Genomic DNA, 24460 nt, shown 5'->3' on the forward strand with positions numbered 1-24460 from the left:
TGACTTCTTAAATAAAAATGTGTTCAAAATAGAATAAAAGGTAGAAAGCATTTTATTATACCTAGCTTTATTTAGTTCATGTAGTCCAAAAGCTTCAAAAGGCTTTCAGGATCTCAACTGTCTACTGAGTATATTTATCAAGACAAAGGAACACAGGAACTCTAATTTTGAAAACTGAATTAAGGAAGATTCTGATGAGTAATTTCCTGCTTTTCTGTTATTTCAACTAATAGCTCAGAACCTGGGGAATGTTAGTTCACACTGCTAAACTGGTGGAAGAGAGGACTTGTTATTCATTCATTCATTTAGCAAATATTTATTGAACACCTACTTATGGCAGGTGCTATAGGATGCAAATGGAACACAGAAATAGAAAACAGTGTCTTTTATTGTTTCAATGAACAATATTTGGGGGAAATGAGAGTAGCAAATTAATAATACATGATAATTTATGTAATGTAAACTATGTAAAAGGTCTTTCAGACACAGAGACAGAATTGCTTAAATTGAGACCAAGGAGATCAAGAGAAACATTCTGGAGAAGGTAAAGCCAAATCAAAGGAAAGGTCCATCCAGGCAGAAGAAACGTTACGTATACAAGAATGAAAATGTGAGAGAATGCTGCACGTTTTTAAAAGTGCGATTACTTTTTTTTTTTTTTGGCCTCATCACGCAGCTTGTGGGATCTTAGTTCCCCGGCCAGGGATTGAACCCAGGCCGTGAAAGCGAGGAGTCCTAACCACCGGACCACCAGGGAATTCCCCAAATTAATTACTTTGGTACATCTTTAACACAGAGCATGAGCAGTGGTAGATGATGGGCTATACAATTCTTTAACCTCTGTAATTCCACTATATAGAGAGATTTATTTCAGCTGCCATCTGCTGAAACCTCCTGTTCAGTTGGATCTGAGTACCTTTACTGGAAAAAAAAAAATCACTGTTCTTATTTTTCCCTGTTGGTTTCAGGTTCAGGATATTAACATCAATTAGAAAAAATAATCTTGTGAGTCACTAGGGGACCAGAAAAGTTGGATACAGAAAAGTTGAATCTTCTATTTACAAAAATGGCTTGATGTGAGGAAACAGCTCAAACTCTGCAGCCTCATGAAATTCTTTCAAATATCCCAAAATATGATATTTGGCACAAGAAAGAAAAAAAAATTAGTTTTGTTCACTTCCTCTGAAACATCAAAAATCAAGGCACTGCACAAGATTTCCAGGCGAATGATGCAACAGAATTTGAGTTTACCAGATTTTTCTCTGCATAAACTATACAAACCCTTTTCCCCCTTCACTGTAGGTGCTTGATTTGTAGAAAGTGAAGTCAACTTTTTAATATGTAGAATCTAGAGGTTAACCTAAAGTTCCTTACTATGACAGGTGGTTAGGCCTTTTGTTTTGTTGTTGTTGCTAAAATTCTTAGGAAGGATGAGTATCTTGGAATCAAGCATATTGTCTGGAATGCAGTTATGTAGTCATTCAGTGCCTATCAAAGTCCAGGGACTATTCTAGGCTCTAAGAGCTTGCCTTCATGGAGGTTAGATTCTAATAAATTCTAGTAGGGGAAAACAGACCAAAAGACATATGTATAAATATGTATACATATTTATATATAAATGTTATGGAACATAAATGTTTATATGTTTATGTTATATATATATGTATAACATAGACATATAAATATTTATACATATGTGTAAATATGTAAATATAAAATATGTATACATATTTACATGTAAATACTTATATCCCTATATGTATAACATTTGTGTATTTATGGTACATAAATTTTATTTGTGTAAATATTTTATTTGCATGTTATTAGCATGTAAATATTTATATATGTCTATATATATACAACATACCAGGCGATAAGAGTTATGGGGAGAGAATAATTTAGGGTTGGGGCAGGAGTGCTTGGGCAAGGAGGTATTTTAGGTAGGGGAGTGTCTGATAAGTTGGTTATTTGACCACACCCCTGAAGGAAGTGAAGGGAAAGTCAAGCTGTTGAGGCAACTGAATATCAAGTCTGGCATTCAAGGGAGAAGTTGAATATAATCAATATAAACAACATCCACACAAAGATATTATTTAAAATCATGAGATAAGACAACAAAGTGTAGGTAGAAAAAAGAACAGAGGACCACTAATCTCTAGGGAACTCCAACATTTAGAAGTCAGGGGAATGACTAGGAATAAACAAATGAGACCAAGAAGAAGTAACTTGTGAAGTAGGAAGAAATTAGTAAGACTGTGATGCCTAGAAGCCACGTAAGGAACTTGTTTCCAGAACAGGGAATGATCCAGCTGTGTGAAATTATCTTGGAGGCTAACACATAAACTGAGACCTGAGGGTTTGATTAGGCAATGCGGAAATCATTGGTGTCCTCAACAAGAAGTGTTTCAGTGAGGTTGTAGAGAGGAGAACTATCGGAATAGGTTTAAGAAAGCCTGCAACTCTGCACAGTTATCGCTCAGCACTAATCCACAGCCCATGGGAAGAAGAGAATGCAGGCAAAATGTGAGGAGCGCCCAAACTAAGGTGCTCTGGGAGGGAGAAGAAAAGACAAATCCAGGAGACTTTTAGAATCCTCAGTTGTGGGCCTGTCCATTCCTGGATCGAGGAGCCAGCTGTCTCATCGGTAACAGAAAGCTGGAGTCTCCTCTGGACCTGCATCCCTGGTTCACTTTGTGCACCTTGGAGCCTGGAAACTTGGAGACTGGAGACCTCTTTTTCAGCTTTGCAGCCACTCTTCTTCCACTAGAGCCCAAGAAAGTGCACAAAGCCCTGAGATGTAAAAAGATGGAGAAATGGGTGCCCTGGTGGAAGTGTCTTGTCCACAGCCACCCAGCTATTCCCCAGTGACATGCGGGTTTGAAACTTGATTGCTTTGCTCTCCACCCCGATGAACTCCCTAGAGGAAGGAAGCGTGTCGGGTTGGAATCTCTGAAACCCATGGCACCTGGCCCTGCAGCTGGTATCCCCTAGGCCCTCACAGCACAGGGGGTAAGAAGAGGGCGTGGCCAATAAGGAATAAGGGAGAGAGATCAGAAATCACCAGAGCCCTGGGGCCTGCAGGACAGTCTGCTTTGACCATAAGCTCCCTAAAGGTGAGGGCCAGGTCTGGCTGGTTGATCCTTAATTCCTCAATGCCTGGCATGGTGCCCTGTGGGCAAGCAGCTCCTGTCCAGCAGCCCCTCTCCCAGGATGCTGGCTTTCACGTGGATGCCGCCACCACCACCTCTTCCCCTGCCTCTGCAGGGCAGGTGGGCGAGCGGCTTCCCTTTGTGGGCAGCTGCTGGGGGCACAACGTCTCTTACTACTTCTGGGAAGCTACCCAAACCTCTGTAAATAGTCACTTCACTAAAAAGCCTTTTAAACACCGCAGCTGAGTGTACTCTCTGTTTCCTGCCTGGACTCTGACAGGTCCTTAAAGGGAAGAAAATAGGGAAAGAATCAACAGGAGCCTGGAAGGATAAGGGGGCTTCTCAGAAGCACTTACACAACCCCGGGAGGAACAATTCTTGTTATTCCCTGTACTCACCCACTGAGGGGGAAAAGGACTTAGAAAGGACTGTGTGAGGCCCACTACACGATGGCCGGCCTGAGTCACCCCAGCTATCCCATGGTCAGTGGCTCTCTCCTCTCTCTGCCCCTCAGTGCTTGGTTCTATCTAGATAGGAATCCTTGATAAGGTGGGATTATAATTTACTACCTTATAGGCCTGTCCCCCACACTGGACTGAAAACTCCTCAAAGGCAAAGATCTGGGTTTTGGCCATTTCTGGATCCTGCCCAGTTTCTCACAGGCTGCTGGGCACAGAGGAAGCCCTTGAATGGATTCACGTGAAGAAGGAATGAAGGTTTCTCCCACAAATGAACCCGTAGGCCCACCCTTCTAAAATCCCCCCCTTCCGAGGTGGTGAAACCACCTCAGAAGCCCGTGGCCAGGCCCTGAAGGCTAAAAAGTACTTGACACTGACGAAGCCGGAAGGTGGCTAAGCTGCTGACTCAAGAAAACCAACTTCGTCTTCCAAGACGGTTGCCTGATCTATCCTCAAGTTGTTTCGCCCAGACACATCCTGGCCTCATGCTTGCCTGACACCTTTGCCTGCTTCTTCAAGGGCCGCCAGTTTCGCTCAAACAGCTTTCTCGTTCTTGTACCCTTTTGTTCTGTTGCTGTCTCAGATGTTATCCAAGTGATCCATTCTAACCCCTTCACACCTGGATCAGGAGACCTTCACCACACAAAGCCAACAGTGTGGACCACATCCTCCCATCCCCAAACCAGGATACAGTCATTTGCAACCTGGGGTGTCCCAGGAAACCTGGGATAAATACTCATCGTATCTATAGAACCAACACTAAACCTTGATCCATTTTTAACGTAAATGGTCTTAATAACCACAAACATATGGGGGAGAAGAACAGTGAACAAAGCTTAACTGTTTTGTTGACTAATTGACTGTAGTTTTCATAGGCATGGTGACCATATTCCTGTAATTTTCTAACGCAGTGTTTTTTTTTTTAAATCTTAATTTTATTGGTGTATGGTTGATTTACAGTGTTGTGTTGGTTTCAGTTGTACAGCAAAGTGATTCAGTTATGCATATACATATATTCATTCTTTTTTAGATTCTTTTCTCTTATAGGTTATCACAGAATATTGAGTTCTCTGCACTGTACAGTATGTCCTTGTTGGTTATCTATCTTTATATAGTAGTGTGTGTATGTTCATCCCAAGCTCCTGATTTATCCCTCCCCTCTAATGCAATGTTAATTTCAAATGTTCCATTAGTGGAGACATTTTTAATGCTGAATATTATGATTCATGTTGTACTGTTTTCAATAAAAGCAGTTCTTTATGTGTATAAAAAAAAAAGGCTGCAAGAAGTAAAAACTACTTTTTATTAGTTTTGCTGTACACTGAACAGAGAAATGGGGTGATAGCTGGAAACAGATGTGGGGGCAAAGGTTACTTTTTAAAGACAGGATCATAATATAGCATGTTTGTATTTTGATGGAACCACATTTGGAGAACCTCTTGCCCACGGTAATCAGTTCCATAGAGAAAATGTAGCTAAAGATGACTACACAGTAATGTTTCTTTAATATGGACTAAAAAAAGCTAAAGTGTATAAAATCAAAGGCACAGAGAGGATGAACACAGAATTATTCACCAATTTATAGTATATTTAGAACTAGGATACATAAGAACAATCCAAAAAAAGCATTAGTGTATGGACTGTAAAGTATTAATTTAACTATTTTGTGAGATACACTAAATAAAGTAGTACATTTGGAATATGCTATCCTAAAGTGTAAAAAATAAACATACTCTGTAATTTTTCCAAAAAGAAAGACTCCATTTCAGATAACAGTTTGAACAATCAACTCTCCTGGAAGATACTTAAAGCAAATTAATTTGAAAACTCACATACTTTAGGCAAACTTTCCTTCCTTTACACAATTATCAGAATATTTGAAGTTTTACCTCCATTTATTGACTGATCATTTCTTGAAATACAGCATGAACTCTCAGCTTCAAATGAAACTGAAGGCTTATCTTCCCAAAGGAATATTTTACCAATTTGTTTAGGTCTTTTTCCTCTTTTAGCTATAAACTAAAAGACTATCATAAATATAATTTACCCCGTCAATAATCTAATTAATATATTTGACCAAATAATGTTGGTTGGTTTTTACTATCTATAATAGCTCAAAATTATTCTGAGTTTATTATGTTCTAGGTACTATACTAAGCAGTTCGTTTATTAAACAAAAACCATGTTTGTTCAGGTCATAAAAAGGCTAAAATGAAGTATGTTCTAAGTACTGTCAAAAGTAGCTCCTTGAAGAGAGTATCTTAAGCGAGAGATGGTCTTAGAGTCATATGCCTTTAAAACATTTTAGAAGGGCGAATCACAACATCAACTAAATAAATTACTCAATTAATGTTCTTTCAGAGAAAAAAAAAAAAGGGCAAATCACACTTCAAAGAGAAGATGCTGGTAACCTTGTCATGACCTGAAGAATTAACCTGGTTTTATTGTTAGTACACGAGAGTTAGTTACAGTGAGGTATGTCTTAAGGTTCGTAAACAAAGGGAATTATCCTAAACTTTGTAGGAAAAAGGAAGCCTGTTATGTAGAACTGCATACATGATGCCATGAAACATTCCATTCATTAAACTAATCATCCATGTTCTGAGTCCCTGTTTGCCAAGCAACTTCATGATTTGATTTACCATATCAAATCTGCTCATAAAGAGAAATGAATTTTCATTTAACCTACCATGAGAATGAACATCCTCAGTCAATTTCTGATTGTGAATTAATAATAAGTAGGCAATCTGTTTTACTTAGTCTCCTGAGCTTGGTTAACGTGACTCTGATCCTTGCAGATGGGCCAGCTCTTGAGGCCCTTTGAGAGTGAGACTGAGAGTGAGACTGAGCCAGATCAATTCAATAAGGTAATGAAACACACCCTTGTTATCAGGCTTCTTGGGAGATCATATACCAACCTTTTCCCCAGGTGGTATGTGCAAAAGTCCTTTGCTTTTTTATTCTCCACATAGATGAGGTTTGTTGAAAAGAACCTGGCTTGCCAGTGGCAAGTGGTCTCTCCTTGGCCAAACTCTAAATGGGCTTCTCTGAGCCACTTTTTCAACTAGGCCTCATCCTTGTGTAAGCAGATGGGGTAGGGGCTCCCTGGAGAAAGAACCAGATACAGCTTCTTGACATAAGAGAAGCCATTTTAGGCCTAAGCCATTTTGTGATCTAAGCCTGGCCACCATGCTTGCCTTTGAATAGGTCTCAGTAATAATGATCTTAAGGAAATAAAAGAACAAAGGACTCTTATCAGGCAAGAGAAGGAAGAACAGCAAAGATAACAAATCAGATAATAAAGACTCTCAGTTCATTTCAATGGTAAAGATTAGCCTGAAGCACTTTTTTGAGCTGTTCTGCAGAATTTAAACCCCCTCCAGGGCTCAAACACCAGATCTACAGGAAGCTAAGGGATGATGATGTTGACCTTTTCTGACCCTCATAGCTTCAATCACGCTTGGAACTCTGTCGACCTTTGCCCCAATTCTATGCAGAATTCTCTGCTCAAGCTCCTTCATAAATATGCATACACCAGCCAAGCCCCTTCATGAATATACACGTACCCTTAGCTTAAAACTTCCCTAATTTTGCTGTTCCAGGATACACTCCTTTGGGAAAGATCGCCTGTGTTCTCCCTACTTATTGCAAATAATAAATGGGTCCTTCTTTCGCTCTTTCCCTTGGTTGCGTCTTTTGGCTCAACATCCACCAAGAGGTGAACCCAGTTTTCGGGTAACACTTGGGCGTTGTCCTTCAGAGCCTAGTTGTAACAAGACTCTTGTTAAACCCTCTCGTTCAACTGTTCAACTCCACGTAAGCCTGACTCTTAAGAAGTGCCCTCATGGAGAAGCGCAACACAGGGTCACAGGGTCATTGGTGAAAGCAAAGGGGAGAGTAGAAACTGATCTGAGCTTAGGCTGAAACTTGAAACTGCTATGGATATGGAGGTCAGAAGGGAGCATGGGCATGAATCCTGAATGGTGGGGAAACTCGAAGCCATCACAACCAAGAGGTGGGTTCCATGACACCCGCCCCTCAGGTGAGCAGCCCTGACTCCTTTGCCCCCATGAGGGAAGCCCCACTCACCTGACTTGTCCCCCTGGAGTGAAGAGAGGCCCCACTTTTGAGTGTTGTGTGTCAATAACATTGTTGTGTCACCGGTGGTCATGTTGATCAGTTGAAGAAGATTTTAAAAAAAAAAAAAAATCTTGTTAAATCGGTTTAACCACAATCCCACCATCAACATCTGATCACCTTCAATGTCTAACCAAATTCCTCATCTCTCACCATCTCCCAGGTGATATCTGATCAAAATGGCCTGTCTTCAGCAGGAATCCTGTTAGGTTAGTTTAGCCAGTATCTCCCTACCCCTGATGTTTCCTCTCAGTAATTTTCTATCCACTGACAAGCCACCCCCTTTCCCACTTCCCCCCGACCCCACTATTGCTCCTTGGCTATAAATCATCACCTGTCCATTCTGTAGTAGGAACTGAACCCAGTTCTACACTGAGTGCTCTTTTCTCCTATTGTAATAGTTCCTGAGTAATACTTGTTTTTACTGCTGTAACTACTGTCCAGCTCTAGTTTTTTGTGATACTAGGAAACTGGAACAGGATATGTTTACTTAAATACATGTGTTTACTTTCCATTTAACTATTAGACAGCATTGATCTATTAGGAGTAATACTTTTACCTCTGTCAGTAAAGAGCTAAAATGTGTAAAAGAAAAGTTATCCCAAACCTGGTCTGGGACAAACCTTTTTTTGCTTGATGTAATCCTCTTTCTGGAAAGAAAGGAGGAAATGAGCATCCCTGACAAAATGCTTAAGCATGTTTAATGAGATAGAGACACATTTTGTGAAACTAGTTACTTACCCACCCTAGCTGACTCTCATGTGATTGTCAGTCAAGAGGCAAGTGGCATGTAAGGAAATAACTCTTTTTAAAAATTTAGTCTAGGACTTCCCTGGTGGTGCAGTGGTTAAGAATCTGCCTGCCAATGCAGGGGACATGGGTTCGAGCCCTGGTCCCGGAAGATTCCACATGCCGTGGAGCAACTAAGTCTGAGCAACACAACTACTGAAGTCTGTGCGCCTAGAGCCCGTGCTCCGGAACAAGAGAAGCCACCGCAATGAGAAGCCTGCGCACTGCAACGAAGAATAGCCCCTGCTCACCACAACTAGAGAAAAGCCTGCATGCAGCAACAAAGACCCAATGCAGCCAAAAATAAATTAATTTTTTTAAATAATAAACAAAATAAAAATCTAGTCTAACAATAATCTAATTATTTCCTATTCCTATTTCCTATTATTTCTGTTAAAGAGAAAAATCACAGGCCCAAAATGGCAGCACTTGTGTTAAAAGCCCATGATTTAATACCTAACCTAACAGCAGTTTTGACCTTTCCCAGAAATGTAATCTTAATCAATCAATTTGGAATTTGCTGGTCAGCACCAAGAGGTAATCTGTCACTTGGGCCCTCTCCAACTCCACCCAACACCCTAAAGGAAGAAGAAGCAATCTGCCTGACAAAACCCTTCCCAGCAAAAGATGCCTTAGCCTAAAAATAATCCATTATTTTTTTTCATTAATAGCTCCCTTGTGCCCCACCCTTCTTTCTATAAAAACCTTCCCTTTTGTACAACCTCTCAGGGGGCCCTTCTAGTTGCTAGATATGATACTGCTTAAATCATGAATCACTGAATAAGGCCAATTAGGTCTTCAGACTTTGAACTTTGTTTTTTAACATTTCCTATTTCTATAAAGCATCAATTGCAAAATGGACTAACTAGCAGTTTTTCCTTTGCATGCAAAATTTTGATATAGCTTTGATATTTGTTTATTACCAAATTTGCAGAAAAGGTTTCTTTAATTAATGTGTACACTGTGTATTTACGTAATAAGCAGTTACGGTAGGGGGTCCTCAGAGAAAGAGATCCAGGCATGGCTTTCTTGACATAAGAGAAGCCATTTTAGGCCTAAGCCATTTTGTGATCTAAGCCTGGCCACAATGCTTGCCCTCAGTAATAATGATCTTAAGGGAACAAAAGAACAAAGGACTCTTATCAGGCAAGAGAAGGAACAACAACAGAGATAACAAATCGGATAATAAAGACTTCCAGGGGCTTCCCTGGTGAAACAGTGGTTGAGAATCTGCCTGCCAATGCAGGGGACACGGGTTCGAGCCCTGGTCTGGGAAGATCCCACATGCCGCGGAGGGGCTGGGCCCGTGAGCCACAATTACTGAGCCTGCGCGTCTGGAACCTGTGCTCCGCAGGGAGAGGCCGCGATAATGAGAGGCCCGCGCACCGCGATGAAGAGTGGCCCCCACTTGCCGCAACTAGAGAAAGCCCTGGCACAGAAATGAAGACGCAACACAGCCATAAATAAATAAATACATAAAAATTAAAAAAAAAAAAAAGAAAAGCCGCTTCCTGTAAAAAAAAATAAAATAAAGACTTCCAGATCTGTTTCAATGGTAAAGATTAGCCTGAAGCACTTTCTTGAGCTGTTCTGCAGAATTTAAACCCCCTCCAGGGCTCAACCACCAGATCTACTGGAAGCTAAGGGATGATGATGTTGACCTTTTCTGACCTTCATGACTTCAATCAACTAAAGCTTGGAACTCTGTTGACCTTTGTCCAATGCCATGCAGAATTCTCTGCTCAAGCTCCTTCATGAATATGCATGGACCCTTAGCTTAAAACTTCCCCAAGTTTGCTGTTCTGGGAGACACTGCCTTGGGAAAGATCCCCAGTGTTCTCCTTACTTGCTGCAAGTAATAAATCCTTCCTTCTCTGGCTTGGTCATGTCAAAGGACTACCATGACAATTTTTTTCTTTTAATAATCTTTTACTCATAGGCTTTAATGATAACACTATTATTTGGGAAGCATGTTTTTATCATAAATGAAATGGGAATGTCTGTATCTATATTTTAACTCTATCACTACTTCAGTCTAAGACAGAAGTCCCTTAATAGAAGATTGCTCAAAAAAGGTCAAGTGAATACAAATGAGTGTCTGTTGCTTTTAAACCAAGACTTAGAGGATAGGGTCAAAAAGAATAAATAACTACTTAAGACTCCCTTCTTCTACCTCCTCCAAAAATAGATTTTTTTGCTCTTAGGGTAGCTATTGGGCCCAGTTTTTGTCTTCTGATTGGGATAGTAATAGGAATGAGACAGGAGGGAAGGGGGCAGGGCACAACCTTTAAAAGAATGACACAGCCATTGAGGATGCAGAAAAAAACTAGTTAGAACCAACTAGGTCCAAGATGGCAGAAGATTCAACTTCCAGTAGCCCTTGAGCCTTATTACACGCTCACTGTAATATCAATACATTAGCTAAATGATACATCCACAGGCACCATGACAGCTCCGAGGCTGACCATAAAAGGCCAAAGTGGGCAGTGGCCCAATTCCTGGAAATCCCTGCCCCTTGTCCAAGACAGTAGGAATAATCCTCCCACCTATGAAATTACCCAGCCCGTAAAAACTATCCCCCCCACACCTCAGCAACACTCTTGCCTTTTGAGATGGACCACATTCTGACTATGGAATGCGTATATCTCTAAACAAACCTGCTTTCCCTTTACTATGGCTCGCTCTTGAATTATTTCCTGCGCGAAGCCAAGGATCCTCACTTGGTGGCCTGTCCCAGGGACTCACCCGAGACCTGGGACATGACCATCCTCATGTGCCCCATTTTTCCTGCAACAGGAAGAGCCTGAGGAAAGACTAGTTTGGTTAAAGTATTTTGAATGTCAAACTGGTATGAGACAAACAGAAGAACCATCTCTATTTTGGTCACATTTATTTTTAAAAATAAAAGCAAACCAGGGGAACTTCCCTGATGGCACAGTGGTTGAGAGTCCGCCTGCCAATGCAGGGGACACGCGTTTGAGGCCTGGTCCAGGAAGATCCCACATGCCGCGGAGCAACTATGCCCATGCACCACAACTACTGAGCCTGTGCTCTAGAGCCTGCAAGCCACAACTACTAAGCCCGAGTGCCACAACTACTGAAGCCCGTGTGCCTAGAGCCCGTGCTCGGCAAAGGAGAGGCTACCGCAATGAAAAGCTCGCGCACCACAACAAAGAGTAGCCCCGGCTCACTGCAGCAACAAAGACCCAACACAGCCAGTAATTAATTAATTAATTAATTAATTAAAACAAAAAAACCAAACCAGGGTTGATTATAAGAAAAAAGCAATCCTGTCTCACCAGAAGGTCTGATAACTGGGCAGAACTGCTATAGAAGTTATCAAGAGTTGCTTTATAGAAGTAAAAATTTCAAGGTTGCTGAACTAGGATACTCTTACCTATTCAAAAAAGTACTGCTTTTTTTTTTTTAAGAAAGAGGCTGTTTTATGATCCACTTGAATGACATCTGATGAACAAATACTATAAAAACTTACTCCTAAAAATTTTGTTTTGTTTTCCTAAAAATCCTCTACATGTAATCACAGAGAAATGTGACAACTATTGGATGCAAAAGGGAAGCTGTACTGGTTTTGCTTAATGCTTGCATCATCACAGAGATATAACACAAGTGGTGGTGCAATCCAGTGTCAGTATCATAATACTCTAAGTTAACATTTTCACCTTTGCTTCCTTTTTTTTTTTTTTTTTAATAAATTTATTTATTTATTTTTGGCTGTGTTAGGACTTTGTTGCTGCGAACGGGCTTTCTCTAGCTGCAGCGAGCAAGGGCTACTCTTCGTTGCGGTGTGTAGGCTTTTCATTGCGGTGGCTTCTCTTGTTGCGGAGCACGGGCTCTAGGCGCACGGGCTTCAGTAGGTGTAGCACGCAGGCTCAGTAGTTGTGGCTCTCGGTCTCTAGAGCACAGGCTCAGTGGTTGTGGCGTCCGGGCTTAGTTGCTCTGTGGCATGTGGGATCTTCCCGGACCAGGGCTCGAACCCCTGTCGCCTGCATTGGCAGGCAGATTCTTAACAACTGGGCCACCAAGGAAGTCCCTGCTGCCTTCTTTTGTTTTTTTCCTGATGTACTTGAAGGTACTAGAAAAAATCTCAGTAGAAAATTTATCACCACCAGATAGTGTTATAAAATATGATCGACGCTTTGGCAAACACTTCCCACAACTAAAGTTGAAGATGAGGTTTCCCAAACAGTTGTTTTAGTAGGGTAAACTGGTCTAACCTCAAACAACAGGTAGTGGAGCAGTATTTTTTTAAAAGAAGGTTCTGTGCATTTGGAAACTAAGTCAAAACATCAGTATTGATTATACCAAGGCCAATCATTCAGACAATTAAATAGAGTATTTAATACAAACAAAAATACTTTATAAACACAATCTTTTATTTTAAACTTCTCCACATTAAAAATGAATCAGTAAGTGTCCTGGTAATCACACCAACAAATATTTTGTTAGTTATAAGGGCAAGCTGAATTCAGTAACAAAAAAATATAATTAAATTATGTTGTAATATGAAACAAAAAATTAAAATAGATTATTCTTACTTTGATTTACTTATTCAAAAGCCATTGAAATCAAACATTTCATTTTCTACAGATGTATAGTATTCTGCCCTGTACAGAACTAAAGAGAAAGTGATTCTGTATAATCAGCCGTAATATGCACAGATTCCTAATGCCTCCAGTTATTTTTGTAAAACTTAGAACAATACCTAGTACAATACTTAGTTGCTTCTAGTAGTCATTAAGATTTTAGTTCTGTTCCTTGAATTATATTCCGAATCTTCTCAGCATCATTTTGTACAATTTTGTTGGATGGATCAATCTTAAGGGCAGCTTCATAATCCTGTAGGCCTATATTTATATAGCAATGATGATGAACAAAATATTTTATAAATACTTGTGTTATCTAAACAATATTTTTTAAAAATAAAAAGAATCATTAAATCCATGGTTCAGCACAAGCAACAGGTTTTAGTCAGATTCCCATTTTCACATACATGGTCTCTAAGAGACTGAAGAAATTTTTCAGTAATTTCAGAAATAATTATGATTTCATTCAAGAGTCAGTAAGAAGCAGTTATTTTAAACTGAAATACAAATAAGCTAACAGCTTAAATTCATTAAAGCATGAATAGACTCAAAACTCATATATCAAAAGGACATTTTTATCACTTCAATGAAAAAGTAATAAATGTCATCTTATTTCAAAATTCTAGATTTTAAAAAATAATTTTGGTACACTCAATCCATACTTTATATAATTTATAGACTATAGTTTGTGCTCTCTTTTTTTTTTTTTTTCTAATTATCCTATCTACAAAATTTCTTTGAGGAAAATTGGTTAAAAAGGAAAGCATTGTGGACTGGTTGTTAAAAATATATAACTGAATCTAAATCTTTAACAAAAATATCAGTGAGAAGAATTTCTAAGGAAACTTGAGTTCCAGGTGCTATTGATTTGCCATGCCACTTCAGGCAAATCACTTAACGTCTCTAAGTCTCCATTTTCTCATCTTTAAAATGAAGGGTCCTTTTAGCTCAAAAAAGTCTAGGATGCTGTAATTCCTAAAAAATGCTTATAGTGTTTCATTCCTGTCTTGATAATTTTTATCGTCATGAAGCTAGACAAGACTCTTAAAAAAAAGGATAGGCATATAAACCTAATTTGGATGCTTTGGTTAGAAAAATCTAAAAAGGCCAGAAACAAGCTTACAAACAAGTCAGAAATAATAAAACTTTATAAGCTAAAGCCAATTCCCTGGCAAGACATCATCAGGAATAGGCCTTTAGGCCTTGAATAAAGGGAAACTGAACGGGAATCTGGGTAGGGAAGTATGGGAAGAAGAGCACTGAAGATAAAACTCAGGGGCAACATGAGTAACCGCAAATAGTCCTTAATTACATTAAAAATGAAAAACAATAAAAATTAAATTAAAACAATAAAAATTAAATAAATATGGCTTCCATACACATGAGACTGAATTACAAACCTTAGTACGGTCTCACAAAAATAAGCAATTGATCATACATTGTGGTAGATCAGTTATTTCTGAGCTTATGAATGTATATATGTATATATGTATGTATGTAGTGTCTGTGTGTCTGACCAAAGAAGGTCATTTTAAAATTTCCATTATATCTTAAGTGACTCATTTATCACACATCTTTCCACAAAAAAACTTGTCTGATACTACAGCATCTCCCTAGACCTAGGGAGATGTTTACATCTTGTGTTAATTCCCTTCTACAACAATGATTTTTTAAAATATTTCAAATCATCTTTTGTTTTGTCAGATAAATTGCAAAGAATAAATTAAATGCCAGAAGTATAAAATAATGGAGTCATCTTGAATAATGGCAATGACATTTTTTTTAGAGTATAACTTCGAACTTAAAACATTTCTGTCATTTCTTACCTTCTACATACAATTCTAGTTGACAGAATGCTGTTCCACGTCGTACATGTGCCTTCATTCTTGCATTAGCATTGTCTGCAACAGGTGGTGTCAATAATTCTAGTGCCTTACAAAAAGAAAAAAAAATAGGGAAAAATATAATTTCCTAATTTAAACTTGAGCAAAAACATGATAAAACTCAACTTTAAAACAAGCCTCAAGCCCTCACCCACCTAAATTTTTGGCTTAACTAGGACAGGAATTTATCAAATACATACATTTATGTTGAACAATTTTAGGACTTGTTCAATTGTTCCTATATGAGATTCATACCCTTGCCCCCAAACTTATGATTTAGTTTATCATTTGAAACCTCTACAGCTTTACCTTTACTAGCAGGGATGATTAAATAGCATTAATTTAATTAATGCTATTAATTATAGTATTATATATACTATATATAATGCTTCTATATTTAAATTTGGTGATTCAGTTTATTCATTCATTCAATAAATATTTGTTTGTGCCCGAAATTATGCTACTAATAGGAAAACTGGATCATAAAAATATTGTCAGATCTTCAATAGCTTAATGAGATCAAAATATGAGGACTTGATTGTTTCCTCTATATCCTCAATCTCAAGGAGACACATAAGAGATTTTGCATGTGATTTCCCTTAAAACAAGTTACTTTGATATGGGGGAAAAAAAAAAGAAAAAACTAGAAGTTTAAGATAATGACATGATATTCATAATGGAAATTAGAATATACTAAATTACTCTGAAAATGGAAAAATGATCATGGAGATATCCTTTTACTGCGCAAGCAGTAGTGACACCAAGTGTTCTATCTTCGCATTAAGTCTGCAAAACTTTGATAAGAAAAAAGGTGAGCACAAACTGACAACCATTTACTAATTTCCTTCTGAACTTCAATTGATACACCAGGGCAATTGATAGGGGATCTCTAATCTAATTTGAAGTCTCAAGAAACACTAGTTCCTTGTCCATTAAAAAAAATTCTTTTTGGGGGGAATTCCCTGGGGGTCCATTGGTTAGGACTCTGTGCTTCCAATACAGGGGACACAGGTTCGATCCCTAGTTGGGGAACTAAGATCCTGCAAGCCATGTGGCACGGCCAAAAAAATATATATATATTTTTTTTCAGTAAAAAGATGTAATAAGCAAGATTCTTAAAATCCTTGCATCTCATTTATTCAAATTTAACTGACAAAAGATAAGGGCATCATTTAAACCAATAAATAGAAGCATAACAATTTTAAAGCACCATACATAAATAAATAGATATACATACCTTAGAAGAATCTTCTATGGCCTTGTGTAAGTTTTTCAGTTTTAGATGGCAAGCAGCCCGATTCAAATATAGTAGTGGAATCTTATTATTTAGTCTTATGGCTAAGTTGTATGCATTAATAGCTGCCAAATAGTTTTCTGTTGCAAACAATTTGCTAATGAGATGAAAACATAAAAGAAAAACAATGTAACACTAAAAGAGAAACACAGAAATAATATCTAATGATATTTGGCACAGGGGATGGATGGCTTCCTTTCTTTCCATTCCTTGTAAAATGGACATTGTGGGTGGCACTAAGCCCACCTATCCTCCATACATCAGCATGTAATCTGAACGGGACTGACCTCACCTCCACCTCCAAGGGTAGCCAATCAGTATCTTAAGCCAATAGGCATATTTCCATCCTCCCTGCTACAATGATTGACAAAGGGTTGGATTTATGACCTAAACTGGTCTATTCAGAATGAAGCCTGTGATTTGATTACCAACGTTGGAGAACGAAAAATTGGGAAAATTCCCCCTGCTGGACACAAATGAAGAAAGCACATAAGCCCAAATTGTTGCTGACCATTTTTAATACTGTGGGAGGAGCTAGCACTAGAATAAAGTTGATACTATTGAATTATGAAAAGGATAAAAAGGCAGTTAAGCTGTTGGACCAAGCTTTACCCGAAATGTAACACACCTTTAGCTTTTTAGTTATATAAGCCAATAAATTCCTTTAAACATTAAGTCAGTTTAAATTGGGTTTCTCAGTTACTTGCAAAACAAAAGCATCCTAATAAATACACTCTTTCAGTTCAAACCTTCCAAAATTCTCTTCAAATAAAGAGACGTACATAATTAAAGGATGTATTTAAAACATAAAGTTTCTTTTTTGTTTTTCATGTACAATTCCTGGTATTTCGAAAAATGCATAAACATAAGGAAAATAGAAAATACTTTGCCAAATATAAAAGTGCCATATAAACAACACTTTGTATTCATTTCCAGTCGATTGTACTGTACACTTTACAATTCTAGAATAATAAACACGATGACTTCAAAAGTAGACCCATAAAAGGAGCCAGCAAATCATGAATAAAAGGTAAAATGACACCACTGTGACATCTAACCTAAGCCTGACTCAAGTTTAAAATAACTTCCACAAACTAGAAAAGCTAATTCTGTGGGAACAGTTTAGCTTTCTGAAATGTCTCATTTCAGCTAGGATGTTTCTGACTGCAAGTAACAGAACCTCAACTCAAACTGGTGTAAACAAGGAAGGAAATAGATCACCTCACATTAAGCAAGTTCAGAGGCAAAGGCTCCATGCCCAACATGACCAGCAGAACAAGGATCTTATCAAGGCCTCAGGTTCCTTCCATTTCTCCACCCTACTGGACTCAGCAGCTACTTCATCCTGGAGCTGGTTTTCCTCATGCATAGTTCAAGGTGCCACATTCAGACACAATATTCATTAGAAGAAAATGGGACAGTATTTTCTGGGATATGCTCCTTGAGAGCTAGAAAACCTTGCCCAGAAATCTCCCAGTTCACTTCCTTTCCCATCTCACTGACCAAAAATATCTACCCTTAAAAAATATTTTGCCTTAAAAAACCCACCAGTTTCTCCTGTTCTCAATTCTTCTACCCATTCTCTCTCTCTCCAGTTTCACTCCTCAATGCTATATACTGCTGTTTGGGAACTTTTAAAAAAATTCAACAATATGACCATCTGTCCATGGTAATAAATATAGAGATATACTATTTTTACAGAGATTTTTACAGACCACTCTCTCATTTGTGCAAGGATTTCTAAAACCAGTCTCCTCCTACTGATAGACACTTAGGTGTTTTGTTTCCCAATACTTAGTTTTTATAAACAATATTATAATAAACATTACTGCACATATACATAAAACACACACACACACCAGCAGTGTAATGAAAGTAATCCTGATTTGTTGCAGTCAATCAGAATTTATAGCTGAACTTGGGATAAGGTCCCCACCCTAAGTCACACAGGCAAGGTCTACACACCTAAACAAAATAGGGACTCCGCCAACAAGGATAAACGGAGATGATAAATGTTGGCTAGATAACCAATTGTGTCTACTACAAACCTTCTTTTTAAATTAATTTAATTTTAATTTTAAAATCTACCATTTTAACCATTTTTAAGTGTACAGCTTAGTGGCATTAAATACATACACACTTTACACACTTTTGTACAACCATCAGCACCATCCATATCTAGAACTTTCTCATCTTACCAAAATGAAACTCTATACTTATTGAACAATAACTCCCCATTCCCTCCTACCTTTGACAACCACCCTTCTTTTTCTGTCTCTGTGAGTTTGACTACTCTAGGTACCTCATATAAGTGGAGTCATATAAGGACAATATTTGTCCTTTTGTGCCTAGCTTATTTTACTTAGCATAATGTCTTCAAAGTTCATCATGTTGTAGCACGTGACAATATTTTCTTCCTTTCTAAGGTTGAATAATAGTCTACTGTATGGATATATCACATTTGTTTATTCATTTATCCATCAATAGACCCTTGGGTTGCTTTCACCTTTTGGCTATTGTGAATAACGCTGCTATAAACATGGGTGTACAAATATCTGTTTGTGTCCCTGCTTTCAATACTTTTGTGTGTATATCTAGACACAGAACTGCTGGGTCATATGGGAATTCTTTTTTTTTGGTCATGCTGCACAGTATGCAGGATCTTAGTTCCCTAACCAGGGTTCGAACCCGTGCCCCCTGCAGTGGAAGCATGGAATCCTAACCACTGGACTGCCAGGGAATTCCCTCATATGGTAATTCTATTTTTAACTTTTTGAGGAGCCTCCGTACTGTTTTCTCTACTGTGCACCACCATTTTACATTCCCACCAACAGTGTTCAAGGGTTCCAATTTTTCTACAACCTCACCAACACTTGTTATTTTCTGGGGTTTTTTTGTTGTTTGTTTGTTTTTTAATAATAGCCATCCTTCTGTGTGTGAAGTAGTATCTCATTGTGCTTTTCATTTGCATTTTCTGAATGGTTAGTGATGTTCGGCATCTTTCCACGTGCTTATTAGCCATGTGCATATCTTTGAAGAAAGGTCTATTTAAGTCCTTTGCACATTTTGTAATCAGGCTGTTTATTTTTTGCTGTTGAGTTGTAGAAGTTCTTTATATGTACTCTGATATTAACCCTTTTCAGATATATGATTTGCAAATATTTTCTCTATTCCATGGGTTGTCTTTTCACTCTGTTGACAGTATCTTTGATGCACAAAAGTTTTTAATTTTGATGCATTCCAAAATAACCATTTTTTCTTTTGTTACCCGTGCTTTTGATGTCACATCCAAGAAATATTGCCAAATCCAATGTCATGAAGAACCCTATGTTTTCCCCTAAGAGTTTTATAGTTTTAGCTCTTATGTTTAGGTGTTTGATCCATTTTGAGTTAATTTTTGTATATGGTGTTAGGTAAGGGTTCAAATTCATTCTTTGGAATAAAGACTGAAAATGGAATCAAAACTGGATATCCAGTTTTTCCAACACCATTGGTTGAAAAATAACATCGTTTCTCCATTAAATAGTCTTAGCACCCTTGTTGAAAATCATTTGACCATATGATTTTCATATGTGAAGGTTGTTTCTGGGCTATCTATTCCACTGGTTTATAGCTATATAAACCTTATATTAATACATTCATTTGGAGTTCCATTTTTCATCTTTAACATAAGTTTACAGTTTTATAATGTAACAGTTTTATCAGAAAAATTCTCCCAGATTCTAAGGGAAGAAGAACTTACAATGAGCAGTATTAAAAGAACCAGTGTAGGATGTAGGAAACAAACTTATGGTTACCAGGAGGGAAAAGGGGGGAGAGGGATAAACTGGGAGATTGGGATTGACATATACACACTACTATATATAAAACAGATAACTAATAAGGACCTATTGTACAACACAAGGAACTCTACTCAACACTCTGTAATGATCTATATGGGAAAAGAATCTAAAAAAGAGTGCATATATGTATATGTATAACAGATTCACTTTGCTATACACCTGAAACTAATACAACATTATAAATCAACTATATGCCAATAAAAATTTTAAAAAATAAGAGCCATTGTAGGAGGCATAAGAGCAAGAAATATGAAGTATTAAACATTTTTAATGTTTACATATATATTAAAATATAAATCCAAATGAACATTACATTCTTTAAAGTTCAATACCAGTACAAACAACCAATAAAGCATAACTTGCTTTATGGCTTTCAGAATGGTTCTGAACTCAGAAATAGCTGAATTTCAAAAGGAAAGGGAAAAAAAATTAAACCTCTGTCTTAAGGGTAGTAGCCTTTGAACACCAAATTCAAACAGAGAAGCTAATAACCAGTAAGTCTCGCCTGATGGCTCCAAATAAAGCAATGCCAGTGAAAAGAATTATGCAAAAGTACTCATTCAAAACACATTGAGTCCTTATGGTACTGACTGTACAGAAAGAGCAAAAGAGACGTGGACAATTGCGAACACTCCTGTCATTTTTATGATGATTGATTGGTTTGACTTTGTAAAGAAAGAAACATTCTGATTGGCAATGGCCAAAAGGGCCAAACATTTTGAGCAACGGTTCAGCATAGGAGAAGTTACAAGAAGCAGGAGTGATAAGAAAGAAGCAATGTGGAGGGAAGTAAAGAAAGGGGCAGAAATCAAAAGAGAAATCAAAAGCAGTGGGGCGTATATTGATAGTAGGTATAAAATAGATAACTAATGAGAACATACTGTATAGCACAGGGAACTCTACTTAATGCACTGTGGTGACCTAAATGGGAAGGAAATCCAAAAAAGAGGGGATGTATGTATACGTAGAGCTGATTCACTTTGCTGCACAGTAGAAACTAACACAACATTGTAAAGCAACTATACTCCAATAAAAATTAATTTAAAAAAAAAAGAAATGACTAAAGGAAGCAAGATGTAGAATTTGTACCTTGATAGTACTGTTCTTTGTATACTGAGATGTTACAGATTATATGTCACACCGTCATTTTATATATAGTAAGAAAAAATCTGCCAGTTAAACTATAACAATGTTTTCTTATTTGAAAAAAAAAAGCAGTGAGGCTTCGAAACAGCAATGGAGGCAGAGAGTAACACATATTCCAATACAAGACACAACAGCTCTGTTTTGTGGGTAATAAGGACTCTAACAGCCACCTACCCCTCAAAAGACTTTTAAGGTCCTTGTTTCTTTCAGCATCTTATGTGGGTAGAAAACATTCTTGGTGTCTCAAGAGCTTCTAAAACTGAGTATTAGTGCACCTTAGTGAAGGAACATCAACCAGTACAATTTAGCACTCAGGATGGAAGGAGGAAAAGGACACTGCACACAAAATAAAATGACAAGTTAGGCCATAATAGGGACTGTACTGCAACAGAGGCTGTAAAATACATACAATCAACAAACAAAATTATAATTATGTCAAAGAAGTCATCTTAGAATATGGCTTCTCAACTTTATGTCAGGCAAAAGGTAGCAGCATAAGAAAACTGTCTTATCTCCATAAACAAATAAAGTTGTAAAAAATGCAGCAGAGCAAGGCAGATTTGGCAGATCTGTTCTGAAAGTAGGCAAGTACAAGAGGATACTGGGAGACAATTCTCCATGGGTCTTTTACCCTGCGTGTCATATGTCAGATGCACTGACAGCTTCTGTTTGGGACTGTCTTTTCGAAGATGTTTGTATAGAGCACAGCCTTGGAAGATAGAGATAGTGTCTCTCTCTGGGGCAAAGAATAGATTTGTTCACTGCTCAGTATAATAAAGATATTATCACCTTGTGAGGCAAAAGTTGGACAGGTTTGCTTATAATCCTCTCTAAAAAGCTGTGTTCCTTAAGCTTGGCCTTCTCAGCTACGGTACAAAACCTACTGTGTGTACAGCATCCACCTGGGTCCCCCTCTGCATTGGCCCCATGGGACTTTAGGGGCAGAGTGAACCAACACGAAGGTCATTCTGTTTGATGTGCCTTGAATAGTGAAGTCCTTTCTCTTTGACTCATGAGTCTCCTGACTTCTGTCAGCACCTATGAAACTGTGGTCGGTTAACTCTTCACAGTTCTTGCCAGGGCATGGATCCAAACCAAAGTGTTAGAAAGAAATTCAATCTGGCAAGTAGAACTGTAAGCTGTGTTGGGAGAAGATGGTAACAGGTGGTTAACAATCAGTATCAAAAAGTCCAACATGAAGTAAAAGGACATCCAGACAGGCAGATAGAATGCAGCTACAGAAAATTCACAAACAGCAAGCAAACAGAAATTCAGACTGGCACAAGTTGGTACTAGGTTAGTCAGTCATCAAATAGCAGGCTCCCACACACAAAGCTGGGGTTCAGAAGAGAATTAACTTGGGTGGAAAGAGAATAAGTAAAAGCAGAGCAGAGCCTCAGTCTTAAAAGGACTGGAGTATTGGGCAGGCTATAAAATCTGACACTTAGGCCAAGAGAAAAAAAAAGAAAATTCAGACACTAGAACTAATGTAGGTAATTTTATGTAACAACAGTGATATGATGCTGGGCGCTAGATTGTAGAATTATATATCCTTAATTTCCTCCTATCTAACATTACAATTTGCTGTAGAGAGTGAGGTATGCAGATGGCATTCAAGTGGTCCTAATGTGGGGGAAGAAGGAACTTTCAGTCTGGGGTTAAGAGAGCATCCAAAAAAATGCATGGTAAAACTCAAGCACAAAGTAACATCAGTGGGACAGAACAACGATTCATCTAACCTCATATGATTATAATTGACTGGAAGGGTAGCTATTATTTACAGATTCTGAGTCATGTAAGGCTGTTAAATAACAACACACCATGCGAATATATAAATTAGAGCACAGAAACTCTGTTTTATGAGATGTTCTCAGTAAAAAGCTATCTGGTACAATGTTAATTGCCAACGGTAAAATGTTCTCATGAGCAAATAAAATTACCTAAGCTTATAAATTTTCCTGAAAGGTAGATTTGGCATCTAAAACTAAGACTTGGCAGTAGAATGCTAGGTAAAAAAAATGAAAACATTCTATGGCTTTTTCTAAGAGTCTCTTTCGAGTAGATACAATCCCATAAACAGTTTTCTCAAACTATTGCTCTTTTGGAAGGCTTGTCCACTTCTACCCACGGGTTTAAAAACAATAAAGGACAGTTGGACTGTTTTTGCCTGTGTAAATATAGAAGGCTAGCATGAAACAAAGCCTCTGGAGAAGAAAGTATTTGAAAGTATTTTATCTTTTGGCTTAAATTCAACACTGCTTCTGAATGGGTTCTATTATGTCTGTTTCTGTCTTTTGTACTGCATTACATTGCCAGAGAGGATACATTTCTCTCTAATGATTAGTACCTTTCCTTTTATCTGTTTGTACTTGGCTCTATGATTAACTGTACTTTGTTTCTCTGGGTGTCACTAGTTAATAAGTTTTCTTCCATCTCTCCTCATTTTTAACTCTTTTCTTCTCCTATTTTGCTTCTCTTTCTTATTCTACCTAATTGGAGGCAGTGAGGCAAAATGGTACAAAAAACAACAGAGACTGAAGTGATTACAATCTACCAGTCACACCCGACTGCAACCAAGTACACTTTTGCACTAGGTTGCTGGCAATTCATTGCTTTTGCCAGCAGTCACACACACACACACACACACACACACACACACACACACACACACACACACATACATCTTTTGCTGTACTTGTCAAATTCCAACCTCAGCTCAATGATCTTATCTGCTCTTTCCTCTCTTAAATCGAAATCACAGCATTAGTATATCAAAAATAAAACCAGATCAAACACTGTCTAAGACGTTTAGCCAGTCCCAGCACCAAAAACATCTTATGCCAAAGGACTTTCTAACCATCTCCATCAACCTGCTACCTTTGGGCTGATCAAAAAGCATGCTTCTTCTTTGTCCTCACATGAAAGTTCGTATTTGCTGGTCTTTCCTACTCTCATCCTCCTCTATTCCTTTGCACTTTCTTATTCCTGTTCTACCATAATTGACTCCAACTCCCAACCCAATCCTTTCTTAATCCTCAAAATTTCCACACAATGCTTTTTAAAGTAAGCCTGGCTCTTTCTTTCCGGAGGGCAGTGCTATCTCTACCACTGTCTCTACAGAGGACCATCAGGGAAGGGGCTAGGACCATAGGACTTGG

General features: G+C 38.1%; 1 protein-coding gene across 1 annotated transcript in view; it reads right to left on the bottom strand.

Moving 5' to 3' along the window:
• Positions 1-109: 109 nt before the first annotated feature.
• The window catches only part of DNAAF4 (dynein axonemal assembly factor 4), a 105207-nt gene continuing 80856 nt past the window's right edge, over positions 110-24460 (bottom strand). The window contains exons 8-11 of the mRNA XM_082388134.1: positions 16258-16411; positions 14964-15069; positions 7697-13398; positions 110-2790 (exon numbers count right to left, since the gene is read on the bottom strand). Coding sequence (XP_082244260.1) covers positions 13289-13398; positions 14964-15069; positions 16258-16411 — 370 coding nt within the window. The 3' untranslated portion in view covers positions 110-2790; positions 7697-13288. The remainder of the gene's footprint in view (positions 2791-7696; positions 13399-14963; positions 15070-16257; positions 16412-24460) is intronic.

Source organism: Balaenoptera borealis (assembly GCF_965194805.1).
Source record: "Balaenoptera borealis genome assembly, chromosome: 3".
Lineage (NCBI taxonomy): Eukaryota > Metazoa > Chordata > Mammalia > Artiodactyla > Balaenopteridae > Balaenoptera > Balaenoptera borealis.